This window comes from Notothenia rossii, assembly GCF_949606895.1.
Source record: "Notothenia rossii genome assembly, chromosome: 7".
Classification (NCBI taxonomy): Eukaryota; Metazoa; Chordata; class Actinopteri; order Perciformes; family Nototheniidae; genus Notothenia; species Notothenia rossii.
In genome coordinates this window covers 68,611,148-68,630,497 of record NC_136905.1, presented here as the reverse complement: position 1 = coordinate 68,630,497, position 19,350 = coordinate 68,611,148, and the positions used below count along the sequence as shown (strand labels likewise).

The 19,350-nt window shown below is 43.2% G+C and overlaps 1 protein-coding gene across 10 annotated transcripts in view; it reads left to right on the top strand.

The window, feature by feature from the left end:
- Window positions 1–19,350, top strand: part of esrrb (estrogen-related receptor beta) — a 42,770-nt gene that overhangs the window by 12,845 nt on the left and 10,575 nt on the right. For 8 of the 10 annotated variants that reach the window (XM_079692633.1, XM_079692626.1, XM_079692634.1 and 5 more), the window contains 4 exons: window positions 3,442–3,875; window positions 10,224–10,349; window positions 16,278–16,388; window positions 16,880–17,041. In XM_079692633.1, the coding sequence (XP_079548759.1) occupies window positions 3,455–3,875; window positions 10,224–10,349; window positions 16,278–16,388; window positions 16,880–17,041 (820 nt within the window). In that variant the 5' untranslated portion in view covers window positions 3,442–3,454. The remainder of the gene's footprint in view (window positions 1–3,441; window positions 3,876–10,223; window positions 10,350–16,277; window positions 16,389–16,879; window positions 17,042–19,350) is intronic. The other 2 variants (XM_079692627.1, XM_079692630.1) reach the window with 1 other exon arrangement.

The window sequence follows — 19,350 nt, the reverse complement described above, 5'->3', positions numbered from 1 at the left end:
CACACCCCTTCCCCTCCACTTACCCAGTCTGATCAGGTAGCAAGGATGTGACACTTTGGGATGAGGTTAGCAAATGTTATGGAATGGTGTTTTTGGCATCTGGTGGCCTTGGGAGTGAAAAAGGACATCAGGAATATATTCAATGTTTGAGTAGAGCCTCTAGGTTCGTACTGTGTGCTTGTGATTTACACATGAAACGGGGACAGAGCTTAAATCGCCCCGAGAACAGTGGAGGATGTCAGTGTCTTCCACATGTGAGCAGGAAGCTCTCAGCAGGAATACTTACAAATTGGCTCAATTAGATCCCGAATGTTCTGCGTTCTTACGACAGTGTCAGCCGACGTTCAGAGTGTCGCTTTCGGGCGAAGGAAGTGTCGAGACGTGAGAAAATGAGCGCTCTTCTGTTCTCCTCTCGGAAGACGGGGAACAGAGAGTGCGAGACGAGCCGCCAGATCATTAGGCCAGCTAATCCTGGTCACAGCAGCACCAGTGGAATGATATTAGGGATCTGAAATACTGTTAGGAGGGCCAGGTGGAATCAGATTAAAACCAAACTGCGCAGTGTGCGTTTGCGGGCCCATAACCCACTACTCAGCATGAATTTTGATCAGTACAAAGGGAACAAAAGGAGGAGGAATAGAGAGAGAAAAAGAGAGGGGGAGAGATACTGTATCTTAGCCGAGCGCTGCTCCTTTGGGCAGCCAGGCAGCAGAATTTGAAATGCTCTTACCTTGAGGAAGGAAGGAAGCCAGAACTATAGATTTTACAGCATCAGGTCTCAGTGAGTTCAGCAGACCCTTTCCTGTCTGCCCCGTCTGTGTAGCACACAAGCTAATTAGCACCTGCCCCACATATTGAATTATTTATCACAACTATTGCTGCTGTCAAACTATTTAAAACTCATAATTCATTTTTCCATACAATGGTATTTATAGATTTAAATTGGTCCTGTGCCATTAGAGATTACGAATATTTATAGAAATATTTTAGACTATTTGATTAATACGCCAGGTTCAAGTGGTTAGTATTCCCTCAGTATCATTAATCAATATATGGCTTGTTAAAAACATAAGCATAGCAGTGGTATAATGTGTCATAGCAGAATGAGTTAAGGGGATTCTACCCAGCACATTTATTATAAATGACCACATTGAGCTGGAGGGGAAACAGTTAAGACACTTATGCAATTATGCTAAGTGTCACCCTGAAGATGGCCTTTGAACCGGGGTTAAGCTTACTCTGAATTTGTGAAATAAAAGTTAAATGGAGCCATCTTGTGCTCCTGCGTTTTAATATATAGCCTTTAATAAGCCAAGTGCAGGTGCCCTATCGCGCAGGTGCACATATCCATCTGAAACCGAGAACATAAAGCAGATGAACACAGAGCCGTGCATTAATTTATGGGGATGCAATCTGCATTTATTATCAAGAGCGGCAAGTTCTATTTTAGAAAGGCATGAAATGGATTCATTTTTTCAATTTCTTCCTGCAAGGACATTAAAGAGTACAAGTGGGTAATTTTTTAAACCGCAAATCTGAATAACTGCCCCGCATGCCATCAGCAGTATTAAATGTATTTTTTCTATTCTAAGAGTAGTTAAAGGAAAAAATGTGCATTGGGCACGTGCTCTTCAGCAGAATGGTAGTTGTGTATCAGTTTTAGATAGCTCAGGCTTTATATTGCAAGAAGAATTCCAGGAGTACTCAAGCAAAGGGCTTATTCCACAAGGTCAACGGTTTTAACAGGGGGCATTTTTTATTATTTATTTTAGCAGTTAACCTTTTTGTGAATTTCCAGAAGTGGTAGGCACCTGGAGCTCCGATGAATATACATGACAGCAGGGAGTAAAACCTGGGAATGAGATTTAATTTGACACGCTGACCCCCATCTCCACGGGCCCAGGAAACCAGGGTGAGAAAATAAGGTTGACCCACTGACCCCCGGGCCTGAACCCCTCCGTCACCCACCCTCACAATTAAATCAGCCTCAGAGAGCAAGAGGCAGTCCGGCGGACCGAGAGGGGACACAGCAGAGGCCTTCTCGTTTCCTGTTTCCTCTGAAGCACTCTGAGACAGACAGCTATCGTCCAATCAGGCTGATAGAGCCCCCCCCCCCTCCTCACCCCGTGCTGATGGTAAACTGACATGTCAAATATGTAAACATTGCCATTAGTTGGCAATATGCTAATGGTACTAATGTGCTAAGGCACAACTTCGGGCTGTCTAGCTGCCACTCACTAGGAACCCCTGTGTCTGAATTTGCATAAGCCATGCAAGGCTCAATTTTGTTAATGCAGGCAAGTGCAGGTGACCTCTCACCCCTTCCGTGGTTCCTAATGCAAAGGGGTGTGTGTGTATGTAAGTGTGTGACCTCGCCTTGACCCTAAGAGGTCACTATGTCTACACAGCATCCCCAATACATTGAGTTATCCATCTCTTCCACCGGTCCACCCCTTCAGTTCACTCCATTTGCGGAGGGAAAAACGAGTTGAACATGTCCAGGCTAAGTTTTTTCCCCCATTGTTCTCCCAGTGCAATATCAAGTTAAAGGTTATAGAGCGAGACTGAAATAGATTTATATGGGCAAGGAAGGCTTCAGAGTGCATTTTGTGGCCACAGCCAAAAGGCTGCACTTTAGTCTGCACACGTTACAGCATCATATTGCGTGTACTCCAAAATACAGTTATTAGGTAGACAGTGAAAAAGTCAATATCTTGCCATCATGTTTCCTTTTGGTTGACTGCTGACTCAAGGAGACAAGCCAAGGTCCACTCTGCTCTCTAAACTATGGAGATGCCCCACACTAGATGTGCTCTGTGTGTGTGTGTGTGTGTGTGTGTGTGTGTGTGTGTGTGTGTGTGTGTGTGTGTGTGTGTGTGTGTGTGTGTGTGTGTTTATGCACTTGTGTGTTAAGTTATTTGAGTGCTCCATCTCTCCCTCTTGTTCATCCTCCATGTGTCCCTCTTTCACTTTCCTTTCTCTCTGTGTGTTTGTGTTGTTTGGGACTGTGTGCCACTGTGTGCTGATGTAAAGACTGTAGTTTTACGCTGCAGCACTTTTTCAGCTGCCGTTTTGTTTGGCTAATGAAGCACATAGAATCCCCCATTTGGTTTCATCACATAAAATCGACATAACGCATCATCTCCCACCTTTTCTACCTCCCGTTAAAGCAGTGGCACTGTGTAGTAGAGTTACAAGCAGTGTGATTGATTAACTATAAACTTGACGTAACTTCTAGTTAAAGCAAAAGAGCATTTGTGTTGTAATTGTCATGTGTCCACAGAATCATGATACTAAATGTCAATCAAATATTTACCTGTTTAGTTATTGATGTCACTCCACTGGTTGATTAGATAAATGTATGCTCTCCTCTGCTAATAATCTCTTCTCCTCCTCTCTTTCCCACCAACCCTCCCCCTCCTCCCCTCACCCTTCCTTCAGGCTGCTGAATAGAATGGCCGCTGATGACCGGCACCTACCCTCCAGTTGTGGGTCCTACATCAAGACGGAGCCATCCAGTCCCTCCTCAGTCATTGACACGGTCAGTCACCACAGCCCCAGCGGGAACTCAGACGCCAGTGGCGGCTATGTCAGCACGATGAACAGCCACTCCAACAGCCACTCCAATAGCCACTCCAACGGCCTGGACTCTCCACCTATGTTCACCCCCGGCGGGCTCGGGGCCGGCACCTGCCGCAAGCGCTACGACGACTGCTCCAGCACCATCATGGAGGACTCGTCCATAAAGTGCGAATACATGTTGAACTCCCTCCCCAAGAGGCTGTGCCTGGTCTGTGGAGATATAGCCTCGGGGTATCACTATGGGGTGGCCTCTTGTGAGGCCTGCAAAGCCTTTTTTAAAAGGACAATACAAGGTATTTTTCTCCTCTCACCTCCCCCCTTAACTCAAGACAAGTTATTTCATCCCATGTTGCTGCATCACAGCACATAAAAACACCCTCCTTACAAGAGACCTTTGCCCTCACAACAACACTGAAACATACTCAGTCCACGCAATTCACTATGTAAAAAAAAAAAAAGGAAAAATCACTGGAGTGTGAAAGATGTTTTCCCCCCCACCTCTGAGACCAGCAACCTCTATAACAAATATTTGTTGCTTAACTGTACAATACAGTACATAACTACTATATGATAACATTAAAACCCTGCAAATGTATTAAATGTTGTTAAATTATTATTTATCAGTTAGAACATCGATATAAAATAAAGTGATATTTTTTATTGAATTTCTTTTAGAAAATTCTCCTATGCATTTCGTGCCTTCACTATTTTTATAACAGCTCCCTGTACTTTAAGAATCTGAGATAGATTTTTTTTTATCCTATTTTTATAATTTCTATAGATGAATTGAATAATCAGTAGAATATATAATGAAAATATCCCTTGCAGTGTACAGACTTCTCAGAAACTGAGATGATAAGAGTATTTGACCTGGGACAGGAGTATAGGTATGATTACAGCATCTGGTCACATTTGGTGGAGTGTAGGTTTATTTTGCGTAGATGCCTCGCAGAACGTGCTTTATTATTCCTGTTTTGTTTGTGTGTGCATGAGTGTGTGTATTTGTTTGTTTGTGTGTGTGTGTGTGTGCCTGGGGGCTAGGGTGCGATTGGCTAACTGCAAGGCATGATGTATCACAGCTTCTCATTAGAGAGGCAATGAAAGGCCCCCCCACTGTGAATCTGTGTGCTCCGCTCCAGATTAATCAGGAAGACGGAGATATTGTTGAGCCTGGAAAACATGTGCACAACAGGCACAGCTGTCCAGGTCTAAGCCCTGCCGGCTTAGTAGAGCAACAGATATAGTGGAAGAAATAGTTCAAATGAGCCAAACGGTTGGAGTATGGTGAAATGAAATAATTAAGAGTGGAATAGTCTGATCTCTAAACTAAAGGCTATGGCTTTCTGTTCATTTTCAACAATAAAATGATTGCCGGCACTATGAGAATCCGGCGGCCTGTCTGGTTGTTGATTTTGGACCTTACAGCCCTATCAGCTTTAGACAGTCTATGTACCTTTAGCAGGCAAACAAAAGCATTACGCCAAATCCTCATGTTTACCCATGCTGCCATCAGCAATCCTGTCTATTGACAAAAGATGAACATTTTTTCTCAAGTAACATAACTAGGCTTTTGTCCCCTCACTAAAAGTACATAGACGGCAACACAATGGAACAGAAAAAGGCATCGGGGAAGAAAGAGACGTCTTAAGTGGAGCAACGGCCCAAACAATTAAGAGGAAGGTACATGGACAAAAATTGAAAGCTCCTCTTTTTCCCCCGCTCACTTTGCATTGTCGATTTGAAATCCCTCTCTTTCTCTTCTTGGAGGGCTGCCTGTAATGGAGCTAATCTGCCGTCGTTTGTCCGAGCCACAGGAGTTTTGTCAATAACAATCAGCGTTTGGAAAGTGTAATTAAGGCCGAGGCTTTTCATTAGGAAGAAGGGAGGGGGCCGTCTCCAGGGACGGGCATGCCAATTAGAAACTCAGGCACGCGTCGCCGGGTAATTTCAGGGAAAGGAGGGGGAAAAAACCCAGGACTTCTTTAGATTGGAGAGGGACCCTGCTGCTCTTTCAGAGGAGAGGAGGAGAGGCTTAATGGCATAATAATCAGACAGGGGTCCCAGGCAGAGGAGGCAGGAGGACGCAGGGACTTTTTGGGGGAGGAGTAAGCCTTTCCGAAATGATAAAAGAAACACATGCAGGACTGCCGGAGGAAAATGGAGGCGGTAAAAAGCGGGATGTAGAGCCCTTGAAAGAATGATAAGGTGCCGTTGATGAGAACTGATTAATTAAAGGAATAACGAGGCAGTCAAGGGTGGAGTGTGAGACGGCCCTCTCTAATGAGAGCGAAACAAAGGAGCTGTCTTTTCCAGCCCTTTATCACATTGTTCTATAGCACTTAGGGCAAACAACAAGCTAAGTTAACGTTAACCATGTACATGACAGTTTCTTTATCACCTTGTGCTCACCTTGCAGCTCTGCGTACATACTCTTTCATTTTAGTTGTTTAACATATTAATTTGCAAATGAAGGCATTTATATACGAGTAGCTTACTATTCTTGCTCAATTTCTTGCTCAAGCTTAACTTCTTTAGCTTATGCCTTTACTTTTCCTTACAAGAGCGGAAGAAGAATCCATCTTCTGTCACCTATACATCCAGTGAAAAGCCCCTTGAACTCTTACGTGCAGATAGTTACATTAGTCAAGGCCAGGCCCAAATTAATGTCAACCTAAATCTCCATCCATCCCAGAAATACGGTTGTTCTCATTGCTCCCTAATCATCCCGCCATATCTGAACCCCACGTGCCCCACCAATCAAAAACATAAATCTCTTATTGAACCCTGTTTTCTTCCCATTTTGAACCCAAGTGTAAAATTGCTTGAAAACCGACTGAACTCAGTGGCCCCCTTTTTGTATGAAGTAATAGACCTTGACAGTAAGCCTGTAAAAGTCAGTTTAGATTTTGATGAGAAATACCTGCCATTTTACTGTAATTTACTTACAAGACCTGACTTTCCCCTCTGTGCCCTGGCATGGGTCCTGAAAAGCCATAAAATAGATTGAGACAGATACTTATCAAGAGAAGAAGGGGGGAAATCTTTTCTTCTCCCTTCACTCTGTAATGTTATTGGTAACCATACCATAACCTCTCTAAAGACAGATAAACCAGAGCATGGCCCCGGGGTTAAAGGGGTTCCCGCCAGTATGCTTCATTTCTGAAAGTGAAACTGGCCATGCTTTTACTCTAAACCCACGATTTCCAGACATCATGTCTGACTGACAGGGTTATTGCAAAGCATTTGATTTTTTTTAAACTACTGAAAACACAAATTCCCAAACTGAATCAGGCACTTTGTTTAACTACTGTTCATATTCAGTCATTCTGGTCAATCCTGTAACCTTTGTTACATTAATTGGTTCAGTTGTATTCTGGTAAAAAAGGTTTAATCATTCATTGAGTGGAACATTTTGGTCAACAAACTAAAGATTGCTATGAAAAAAGAAACAATAATCAACACAAAAACAAGAGACATAATAATGTCTATATCTTACAGTAATAATACCAATTATGTTGGAAGTTAAAGTTAAATGCTTGAACATAAATATCTATATTTGCATTTGTTATTATGTCACAGTTATAATCAAGACGAAATCTAAACCCTAAATTGTAGGTATATTTTACAAATAGTGTAAATGAAAATGTTAGCATAATGAATTTGAATTAAAAGGCTTACCCCTCTGGTTACAAAAATTACTGATAAAAACAAACATTTACCAGCATGAGAGATTATCATTTCTTAAATCAAATATATTCGTAACCAGTTCTGATCTATAAATAATGCCCTATCCATTTGAATATAAACATTTGACTTTATATTACTGACTATGAAATTAAATAAGTATTCCCAAAGGGGTCGGAGCTTATTGTAATTTAGCTCAGCTAAAAGACGTCAGGCTGGTTTTGAAATGGGAATTCAAATACTGATACTGAAACCTCTCCTAAATATAAACCCAACATAGGGATGAGAACTGAGTTAATCCAGCCTTCGCTCTGCATTGAGCTACGAGAAGCCCTCTCTCACAGACAGGGGGACACGGTAGCACAGCAGTGTGTGAGCGTGTGTTTGTTTCTGGAGTGTGAGATAATAAAGCCCTAACTCTTAGTTAACCGCCAGGTGTGGTTTCAGCACGTTTCCCTGGGACCCCTGAGACTGGGTGGGGAGGAGAGAGGGAGAGTGGGAGAAAAATAACCCCATAAACAAAGAGTCCTCGGGGACACTCGGGGTTAACTGTGCCGGGTTAGGCGGTGAAAGCAAACCTGCGACACAGCGAAGTGAGAAGTAAAGATTTTTCAGATTTGCAATCAAAATGTTTCTTTTATGCATTTAGTCCCTTCAAATTGCTGATTGGTTAGTGTATAATGGGAACGCAAACTAAAAAGACCTCCAAGAGTTGATTCCAGCACAGGGTGGCACTGATTGCCTCCTCCCAGCATATGGGAAATGGATAGGATTATTATGGTCTGGGTCTGCTATGACAACAGAGAAAACAGACAGAGGAAAGACAATCAGAGCTAATCAGCCGCCTTCCCTCACACCTTTATTTACCCCAATCCCAAAGAGATGAGGAGAATTAGCATAATGATTTCTAACCCAGATATAAGGAGGAATTTCTAATTATTTATAACATCTTGGGACCCTCCACTTGATCTGTCCAATAATGTTAACATAATTGCATAAGTTGTCAAAGGATGTTGGAGGGGCTAGTGGAGGAACGCATGTGGAATATTACACAGCTTTCTGTTAGTCTGTACAGAAAATACAGAGTGAGGGTCAGAGCTGAGAGCAGCTGCAATCCTGATCGGCCCCTGCCCAATTTAAAAAAAAAAAAAAGCTTCATCTGTAAAAGCGTTGCTGTACAACATGAGTATATTTACTACTTTAAACTGAAAGGGTATTTGCTGACATTGTTACTGGCATGTATTTTAGTGGATAAGAAAGGCTATCATAATAATTAAATTAGATTTTTACTCAACCATTTTTTTTACTATACTGACAAAGACATAAACCCCAGGTTAAAAGAAAAGTTTAGAAACATCCCAATGTCAAACGCTTTAAAGCTGAATGCCCATTCAAAACGAGGATAATTCAAATTCCTAGGCTGAGGCAACCATTATATTGAAACCCTTTATTGAAAACCCCTGAATACAGTAAAATGTAGGGAATCAGACAGAAGCGGAGGCATTGCCTCACATATGCTGCCCTTCCTATCGCTAATGCTAGAGTAGAGCAGAGCCGGCTCTTTTATTGTGCAGCAGTGAAACTCTTTTTCATTGCTCCGTCCTGGAATCAGACGCTGCAGTTGAATAATGCATAAGGCCTCTTGCCTGTACACTATGTAAATAGTCAACAATGGAAACAGTGGTAACAACAGGTTTGGGTCTGCTGGAGTATTATGTAAAGTGGTCAGGGGCAGCGTGTCTGGCTCTCTTGCCTGCTATTGAGGCGGTGGCAGGCCCCTCTGAGCGCGGGGGACACGGCCCGGGGCCCGGAGGGGACACGTACAGAATTAATGAGGCCAATTTAGTGTTGGACCTGGGTGGCGTCTACTGATGGGTCCTAAAGGACTGTTGTAGCTTTACCTCCACCCCCACATCCCCCCTTTACCTCTTACTCCAGCTCCTCCTGCTGCCGGGACCCTCAGTGCTGCAAGGCTCTGCCCTCACAGGAGAACACCTGAGCCACCTGCACCACAGAAACGGATCCTATAGGAATCCATATGGTAAAAAGTGCCCATGCCTGGTTGGCAAAAGATGATTTATTGTAGAGCATAGAGTGCACACTGGTGTTTATTACATCAGTAGCAGCAACCTGTTTACCATTAGGTTCTCTTTAGGTGCGACACTTTTTATACACTGGTCCATTTTGTGAGGCTATTTTGCTTCCATTATAGTGGGGGGAAAAATCCAAATTACACATTTCATTTTTTTATGAATTAAGTTAACATTAGATCATGCCTCATTTGCATATTTAAACATAACATATCAGAGAACGTGTAATTAAAAAATTGTGTTTGCCTTTGTGTAAGTAATCAACTCTTGAAGATTCCTGATCATATCTTTTATTTGAATCTTAACCCTATATTTCTAAAGTGTCTTGCTAAATGTTTGGCATTTTACAATGCATGTCTTTTAAGTTTGTTTTTTTTAATTATCAGAGACAGAAATGTCCACTTCAATAGCACTAACATAGACCAAACATTCCAGTTCCATTCTTATCTATATTATAATGTCATTCATAGCCTAATTTATGTAATATGTATTCCCAAAAACATGTTGAAAATCGATTATTTTACTGTTTTTTTTTATAATTTAGTAAAAATTACCCTTATAAAATGTACTTTAACTCCAATTTATCAACACAATCAATGACTTTGAACCAGGCTTCATCCAATGTTCACGTTTTTTTCTCCCAGATCTGTATTCAGATGAGCATATAACATTTCAGAAAACATAAAATACTATTATGTTGTCTTGTTATAAAACAACCAGGACATTTGTGTACATTACTGCTCACCTCATATTCTACCTATTCTGTTCATTTGTTCACAATCATTAAGTTAAAAATGAGAATTCATAGGCCCTGTATAAACCCTGATTGTGTTTGTTTTAACATGGTCTTCTCCTCGTTCTCCTCAGGTAACATAGAATACAGCTGTCCTGCCACAAATGAGTGTGAGATCACAAAACGGAGACGCAAGTCATGTCAGGCTTGTCGCTTCATGAAATGCCTCAAAGTGGGGATGCTCAAAGAAGGTAAGAAGAGTAAGAGCATTTTTATTATTCTTACACCCACAAATACACACACTCCAGCTGTTTTAGCTTATAATGTTTACATAAGATTCATGCAAATAAAGAAACCACCATTGATCTGATAAAGGAGCTGCTAGTGGAACATTACATTATCACATATTAGCTCTCATGGTACGTGTTTAATGAAGTCCCAGAATGCTTCAGCAATGAGTCCCACAGTATTTCTCATCTACAAGCCCTGAGCGAGAGCTGCATACAACAGTCAGGCTTGGACAACAGTTCCCAGCCTCCCCCTGTCCTCCCCCTACCTACACAGCAGTAAATAATGTGCAGTTGAGCCGGGGACAGAAATATGCTGAATAGGTTGATCCTGCCGTCTGAGTAATAGAAATGTAACAGTATTCCGCCTGGGAAGGCTCTGTCCGGGTCCCTGAGCACACACTGGCCACAGCCTCAGCTCTCCCCGGCTTATTGATCCACTAAATGTTTTCCGAACATCTCAGCTCTCTTCCTGCGGATGGCTTTTTAAAGTCACGCCAGCAGGGAATTCAGTGACGATTAAACATGCTTCCGATGGATTTGTCTGGCTGGGTTTCCCCCCCCCCCCCCCACACTCTGTGGCCCTGAGTGATCCCCCTGAGACCCCAGGACTTGGTTGCTCTTCCTTGGGGAGGCACCTATCCGATCTCCCCCTTGCATTAGCCGATGCATTCTCACCTGCCTCTCTCTTTCTCTTTCTCACTTGTTGGTCCAAAAGAGCCAGACAAATGAATAATGAAAGATATGTGGCTCGGGGTGAAGTGGCGGTGTTATATTTATTCAAGCCTCCTCTGGGAGTAGCTCAGGGGCTCTGTAAGGAAACATGTTTTCCTCGAGTGCTGATGAGTGCGGGTCAGGTAGCACTTAAGTACGACTGTCCCTCATGTTTATACAGTGGTATAAATACTGCCAGATAGTCGCTCTGATGAATGAAACTGTGCAAACTTCCACTTTTAAGTCCTCTGTCAGACTCTGTGCAGTGTATATATATCACACCATTATTCATTCCATTATTCATCGGAGAGCAGGATTTATAGATGCATATATATCCGGTCGCCACCTGAAGCCAGAGTCGTAGCCCATATGGATCTCCACACAGTAACAGAATCCCCTGGACTGCATGCAGCCAGATAAAGCCTCAGTGCCAGAAAGACAGAGTAATCGCATTACTATCTGATGAAAAATGTATGCCAATATATCATCTTGGAGAATAAGAGACTACAAAAATATGTAGCCGTGGCTATAAATGAATGACCAGTGTCAAGTCGGAGTAAAAAGAGTGTAAAATTCAAATATGCAGACTTCGGCTAAGCCCGAGCTTCTAATGCTGCACACTTCTGTGTATTCAGCACATTCCCAGAATAAGAATGACCCTCATCTTTTAAACAGTGGATGTCATCACCACACGGCAACTATTATCACAGGCTGATTGAAGTCTTGCTCAGGTGTTATCGTCATAGATAGTCAAATAAAAAGCCATAAAAAACGTTTTCCTTCAAAATATGATCACAAAAACAACACATCTATCATGATTAACAGAGAGATGTGGGGTGCATTTTTTTCCACGATAGCTCTGCCTTGAGGCCAGGCAATTAAAAGCGTTACCAAGACTAAATGGAAAGAGGCACAGGGTCTCTGTCCACTGTAAGCTCTATGAAGCCATCAGCTCAACGCCGTGTTCAGGCCCGGGGTGTGGAGATGGTCACCGCTCATGTGACTGAGGTTGCCACTTACTTTCATTACTGCAGAAAGGTCACATTGTGTCTCAATGGAAAATCTACTAATTATAACTTTACAGCTCCAACAAAGTACACTGCCGCCACCCAATGAGAACAGACGTTTAAATCCATCAATGTCTCTGGATAAGTAAGAATACTCGAAGTCTTCTTAGAAAGTTAGATATTTCTGTTTATATTCTCAGTAGTAAAAGTCCTTTAATATCTACCGCACAAGCGTATAAGCTGTAGCATTCATATCTCAAAGTGTGGTGATAGGTGTTGGGAAAATGGTCTTTTGAAGATCAGAAGTCCGATTACAGGAGAGCTGCTTAAACCCTGTGTCGCTGTACTTTCCCTTGACTGTATAAAGGAGGATGTGATCAATAGAATAATCAAATGTCAGTGGCAACAGGTTTTTCCTCTGATCAATGGAAACGGATCAGAGCTTAGAGCGAGAGAGAAGACGAGATGCTATTGAGAGATTACATTGACATCATTCAGTGGCAGTTGCTCTCTTCACTGACTTCCTTTCTCCATCCTTTAAACTGACAGATCCCTCCACACATACACACAAGTGCAGAACAAATAATTCTGTGAAGTTCTATATATTTTGATCTGCAGCGTTGAGCCAAGACAATAGTACTTGTTACATAGTCTTCACTGTGTGACAGCACTAAGCTTTAAAGTAGAAGTATCCTGTCTCACTGTAAGAGGACAGTCGTGAACATTGGCCGAACAAAGGACTAAAGTGTGGCTCAGCTGATGTACTATAACCTCTCATTGTTCAGCAGACTGGCACGCAAAGGACAACCACATCCCACAATAGCCCCGTCATAGCAACATACAGAACATACACACAAACCACCTCACATGTATAGTGCCTGAAATACAAGACACGTAAATGTCCCCATGTGTTCAAGACTAGTAAGACAAATGCAGTCTGCGTCCAATATGTATTATTGGCATATACTAAAGTAAGCAACAGAAGAAAAAAGAGCGGGGGAGAAAGCTCACCAACATTTTTTTGTATTCAATTTGTTTTCAATGCTGTAATTCAGAGTAATCTAAAATGTAGTTTAAGTACCATTTAGTCTTTTCAATTAGCAGAGCGAGCAGGGATGTCAGCTCACTGGGGATATTGAAGCTAACCTGTAAATGGACTTTGTGACAAGGAGTGTCAGTATGGCAGCCCCCGGGGTCAGCAGAAGGGGAGGAGGGCAATGCGTGACATTTTTTCCGCTACCCTTGCTCATCACCACTCGTGATTAAAAATGCTGCAACACACTTACAAGCATGCAAAGCTGGCAACAGGGGTCCTTTGAAATAGTGCTGACGGCAGTTTAGTGTGGCGGCTTCCTTGAAAGGCAAGGTTCACCATGCCTTACCATGTGGCCTTCTGATTTTCCCAGCTAAAATAGGGTCCGCCTAAGCCCCCCTTGGCATTGCCAACCATCCCAGACATCCTGACACTGTCCCCAGGGAGAGACACCCAGAACAGGTGAGGGACTCAAAATAAGGGCCCCTAGCACGGCCGTCCACACAAAGTGAGTGAAGACAGGCCTTTTGTAGGAGTGTACTCGGAAGGGGATTATTATTGTTTTTGGAGAGAAAGAAGAGCCCCAGGTCAGCTGGCCTCAGCCCCCACCCCAGAGGCCTGTGCTAATCCGTGCACAAATGCCAGCCGCCTCGGCCAAAAGCCCTCTCCCCCTGCACCCTGCACCCTGCTTTGAAGAGATGATACCCGAGATCACCCGCTGCTACCCTCACTAGACTGTGGTGGGCCATAAAACAGTGAGATGTCTCTGGATGAGGCAGTGCTCAACTCTTTTCACACATTTATAACGCTCCGACTGTTTACTTTGGAGGGAACACAACAGAGCGGTCAGAGACTGAAGCTGCTGGTGCCACCAAAGGGACATATGAACCTCACGAAGGCCCCAATAAAGTCCCGACCACAGTGAATGAATCCGTCTAGCTGCTTTTAATTACTCTGTCTTCCTCTCGGACTGTATCTGGCCCTGTTGGACAGTAAAATGAGACAGGTTATTGCCGAGCTTTAATTCCTGTCAGCATCTGTTAATTATGGCCAGGACTGTTCTAATTAAAAGAGGCACCCATCTACCTCCATGGCTGGCTTTACACAGCCACATGACTCAACCGGCAGAGAGGATCATGGAGAGCAGAAAGCAGCCGACTAGCAGCTCATTGGTGGAGCCGGAAGAAACTGTAGAAACTAGAAAATCTGAACAATTTGAGCTGCAAGTAGAGGGTCTTTGAAGACTTTTCTCAAGACACCTTCACAGAAAAAACAAACGTTCTTTATATGTTACACATAAAAAGGAAAATGTGTACGAGTGTGTGTAAAGCGCAGGTAGTTGCCAGCAGATGATTCCCTGGTGCTTGCTGGGAAGTAAGAGGCTCTGTTGGGAATTGGGGTAATTAGGTTAGTGGGTTGTCAGTGTCAGGAAATTGAAAGACAATTCTAATCAGATTTGTGTTTCTAGGGAATCAAATAATTTATATAAGTAGAAGAAATCTCTATTCTACAGTCGCATGATATTACCGTTTACTGGACCCCTCACCATGCATTCAATGTGAGTGTGATGAGGCTATGGCCACAAAAGATAAGCGGCAAAAATAAAGAAGATATTTTGCATAAATCCACCGTTGAATTCCTCTTTGTTAAATGAAGACCACCTTCCATCTTGCATTATCTGATTTTCCACCCGACCTCCAATCACCGTGCATGGGACACATCCAAACTCATCCCCTCCAAGAGCACTTGCTGATGGGCAAATTGTATTAGGCTCATTTGCAGGGGCCACACAATGCCCAGGTTTGACACTGTCCTCCCTGTTATAAAGTGATGAAATCATCAAGGAAGTGCTCTGGCTGCGGGTGTTGTTCGCTCAGAGGACGCGGGCGACTGACAAATTAACTCCTCCTCCACCGCAAGCATTTCATTGAGCCTTCTCTCATCCACCCTTTAGTATTACATTTGTTTGGGGGTTGGTTACATTATGCACACAACGTAAATTGAAGGGATTCTCCCTCTTGACAGGATTAAGATATCAGGGATATTTAGTCTGCGGTGACATGCTGCTCCAAATATAGGGATGCAGGATATAAATGTTTGCATGCACTCGCATTAAATAACCAAATACCTGCCCGGTGGTATCAAATAAATACAACAGCATAGATGAAATATTTTAACTATATTGAAAATGAATAGAAAAGACATCCAAATGGAAACATTCTTATCAAATAATGAGATAATAAATAACTTATGTTATGATGAGGCCGGCTTGACATTTACAGTATCAGTGTGCAACCTGGCCCCCTAGGTGTGGCTGGGGGTGATAAGGCCTCAGTGCTACTCCAGTGAAAGAGGGGTGAAATAAGGGTCTTTTATGGGAAAGCAATACCTAGTTATCTATCTGCAGTATGACAGCGGATATTTTGTACAGTGTGTGCGGGACTGTGTCTTTGCTTGTAGGCTGGTTTAAGTTTCTTTTTCTGGATACCAAAGAGCGCACACCTGAGCTCTCACACACCCACGCGAGCATGTTGGCTGGCAGCTAATTAGTATGCAGTCTGCCTCACCCCAAAAGCTAAATAATTAGAGGGCCAGTCTGTGAGATCATTGACCCTGCGTTAAATATTCATATGTTTAGACCTGCTCTGGGCTCAGCTGTGTCACAGTAGACCAGCCAGGCATGGACCACATATGGGAAGGCAGCCGTGCCTCTGACACACACACACACACACACACACACACACACACACACACACACACACACACACACACACACACACACACACACACACACACACACACACACACACACACACACACACACACACACACACACACACACACACACACACACACACACACACACACACACACACACACACACACACACACACACACACACACACACACACACAGTCCTTTTACAGTACCACTTTAACACATGATCTAATACAGAATATGTTAGGGTGTCATCTCTGATCATCACCCTACACTTTTGTTCTTTGTTGTAAAACTTGGATTTAGCCAATGCATGTATTACCCATTTTTGACCTATTTGATTATCATGTATTTTAATTCCCCTAAAATGCATTGTGGAAAAACGACACACTCTTAATCTCATGTCCCTTTTGTTGTTTCTGACCCAAGGGGTTCGTCTGGACCGCGTGCGCGGGGGAAGACAGAAGTACAAGCGGAGGTTGGACGCAGAAAACAACCCCTACCTGGGCTTGACGCTGCCCCCTCCCACCAAAAAGCCTCGTGAGTACTGATCCATCACTTTCCCATTGTCTCTGTCCTGCACCTGCATGTAAATCTGATATTCTAGCCCAGTTTCAAGTTCCTGTTTCTGCCATGTTCGGGCAATTAAGGAATCATTGGTCATAAAAATAGGCCAGGTATATTTCTGTTCTGTATTTTGATTAATCTCTGAGTAGAGGATATTTAAGAACAGAGTGCTAGAGGACTCTTATATTTTCACATATGCATTTTCATCCACTCGCATGCATTCTGTAGGGATAAGAGCTTTCAGTGCCTTAATTTTACTTTTCACATTCAAGCTCCATCCATTAGTTTGCATAATGGGACAGAGAAAGAATCTGTGAAAGTGAGGCCGCCATTCGACTGCCTGTTACATTTTCACAGATGTTTATCAGGGCAGTGCATCTTCATGCCTCGCTGAGCTTTACAGTGATACAACCTTTGACTTCTGCTTTGCTTTGACATCCCCCCCCCCCCTCCTCTATCCACAGTCACAAAGATAGTGTCTCACCTGTTGGTGGCGGAGCCAGAGAAGATCTATGCCATGCCTGACCCCACCATGCCGGAGAGCGACATCAAGGCTCTGACCACGCTGTGCGACCTGGCTGACCGCGAGCTGGTGGTCATCATCGGCTGGGCCAAGCACATCCCAGGTATAAAACAAATGTATTTCTGCTTCCTTTTTATCTTATTTTCCCACTTTTAACTCTCTCTGTATGAATAAACATGTTTACCCACACACGGAGGCAATTAATGGCAGCAGCTCACACAGCCTCCGGGTGTGTGGAGGACGGAGCGGCTGCAAAACGGACAAAGCTGCGCAAGAAACAAATCAATAGAGTGCATCTAAAACCACTGCTTTGAACGGTGAAGGGGGGGGGGGGGGGAGACACACACCCAGTGCCAATGCATGTTGTAATCACCAGGGAGATTTATATCAAAGTTGGGGACCTGCCCAACCAAACAAGACATCATATCGCACACACGCACACACACATACGAATGCACACAAGTGCAACCACACACGCATTGAATTATTGATGGGCATAATCATGTTTCTTCCTTGCCCCATAGACATTCTGATAGACGAGGTGTTATAAGAGGCTGTTGAATTAAGGATACAGCACCTCACGTCAGCAGAGATTTTGCTTCCTTCGAGAGTTTTCCTCAGATTTTGACAGAGAACACATAGTTTAGCCGCTCTATTTTTTTTTTTGCAACCGAGGCAGATTCTCCTTGATCTTGAGCTTGACCCCCATAACTCTATAACATTACAGCGCTGTAGGCATGGAGGGGTAACAAACTAAATGAATGTGTCCCTCAGCGGCACCTCCATAACCTCTTGTTCTCATCAGCATAACTTGGACAGGCACGGAGCTGTCAGCATGCAGGAAATGTGTGACATCACTACAGCACTGACACACACACGGTCTGCCTCACACACACATAAAAAGTGTGTGGATTGAATCATATCAGTTAATTCAGCAGATACATATGAATCCCAATTCATAGATTAAGACGGTTCATTTATTTTCAGTGATGTGAAATGGACTCCAGCTGACCTCGGGCAGGTTCATTTTGTACTGAAAAGGTATTAGAGATCTTCTCAGAAGGAGGGGTATTAATCAGGTACACATCTGATAGTAAGGAGATTAGAGATGGATATGCTGCCAGCCCATGGCCTCAGCCCCGGCCCCTTACGCTTCTAAACTGTTTGGATCACTCCCGACGGGCCCTGCATGGTCAGCACACTGAGAGTTTAACAAGGAGCTTAGGCAGGACTGGATCACAACTGACCCGATAACACACTCTCATCGTCATGCCCAAAAACGTACACCAACGTCATAGACAAAGCACAGAAAACATCAACATTCCTGTGCTGGCTGTGGAGTACAGATACTGCAGCATGGTGGCTTCACTCAGTAAGACACACATTGAGAGGGTCTTTTATATTTTACTGTGGAAAAAAATACTACAGTTTTCACAGGTAATTTGAGGCCAAGGTGTACTTAATATAGCCTCCACAGAAAAACATGGTTGTAATTTATAATAATACAAATACAAGAAGTACTTTCACTCAGGTTTTAAAGTGCATATGAGGGCAGTCTATCTGGGATTTTTGAGTCATAGTGTTGAAGCTCTGCTAATCAGATTACACCGGCACATATTGTACAGAGGATAGATTCTGAATGGTAATGGGATTTGCTGCAGATTGTTTCAGAGGATTTGTCAGTCCAACTGCGTCAATAATGATCATTTAACCCAAAACCTGACGCAGTAATCCTCAGTGTCTGAGCGGGTACCTGGGACAGTGCGTCCAGCACCTGGGAGATGGGAGACTTTAAGTAGATTATCTGTCTCTGTATAATTACATACAGCCAAATGAATTGCTATGTTGTCGTTTTTTTCAGATCTATTTATTATCTTTTATTGAAAAATCAAACATATTTTTAGATAATAAAATATATATCTATTTGGCTAAATAAAGACTTTAGCCGAGTGTTCGTCCTGTGACCGTCCCTCTGGTGGTGTCTGTATTAGGACAGTGGGTGTCCTCTGGCCATGAAATGGCTGCATAATTGAGTTGTACATGGCTGAACCTGATCAGAGACGGTTCACTGGTTGAGCGAGACTCCATGCACTAACACTCCACGCAACAACGGCACCCCAGGGCAGCCTACCATGCTCGGCTCCTACCACATCTCTCTCTCCCTCTGCTCCGGGACAAGAAAGGAACAAGAGGGGAAGAAAGTGCTGATTGCATTCTGATGGATTTTTGCAGCCTAAGGCAATGGAATTAAAAAGATTAACAGTTCATTATGAAGTAGACCACATTGATTAGGCCATTGACAGATGGGCCAATAACTAAAGTCCAAATGTAACAATTTAAATGTCGCGAAAATTGGCACTTACCTTCTCTCGATTGATTTTTAATTCCTTCTATTCTCAGGCTAACATTTGA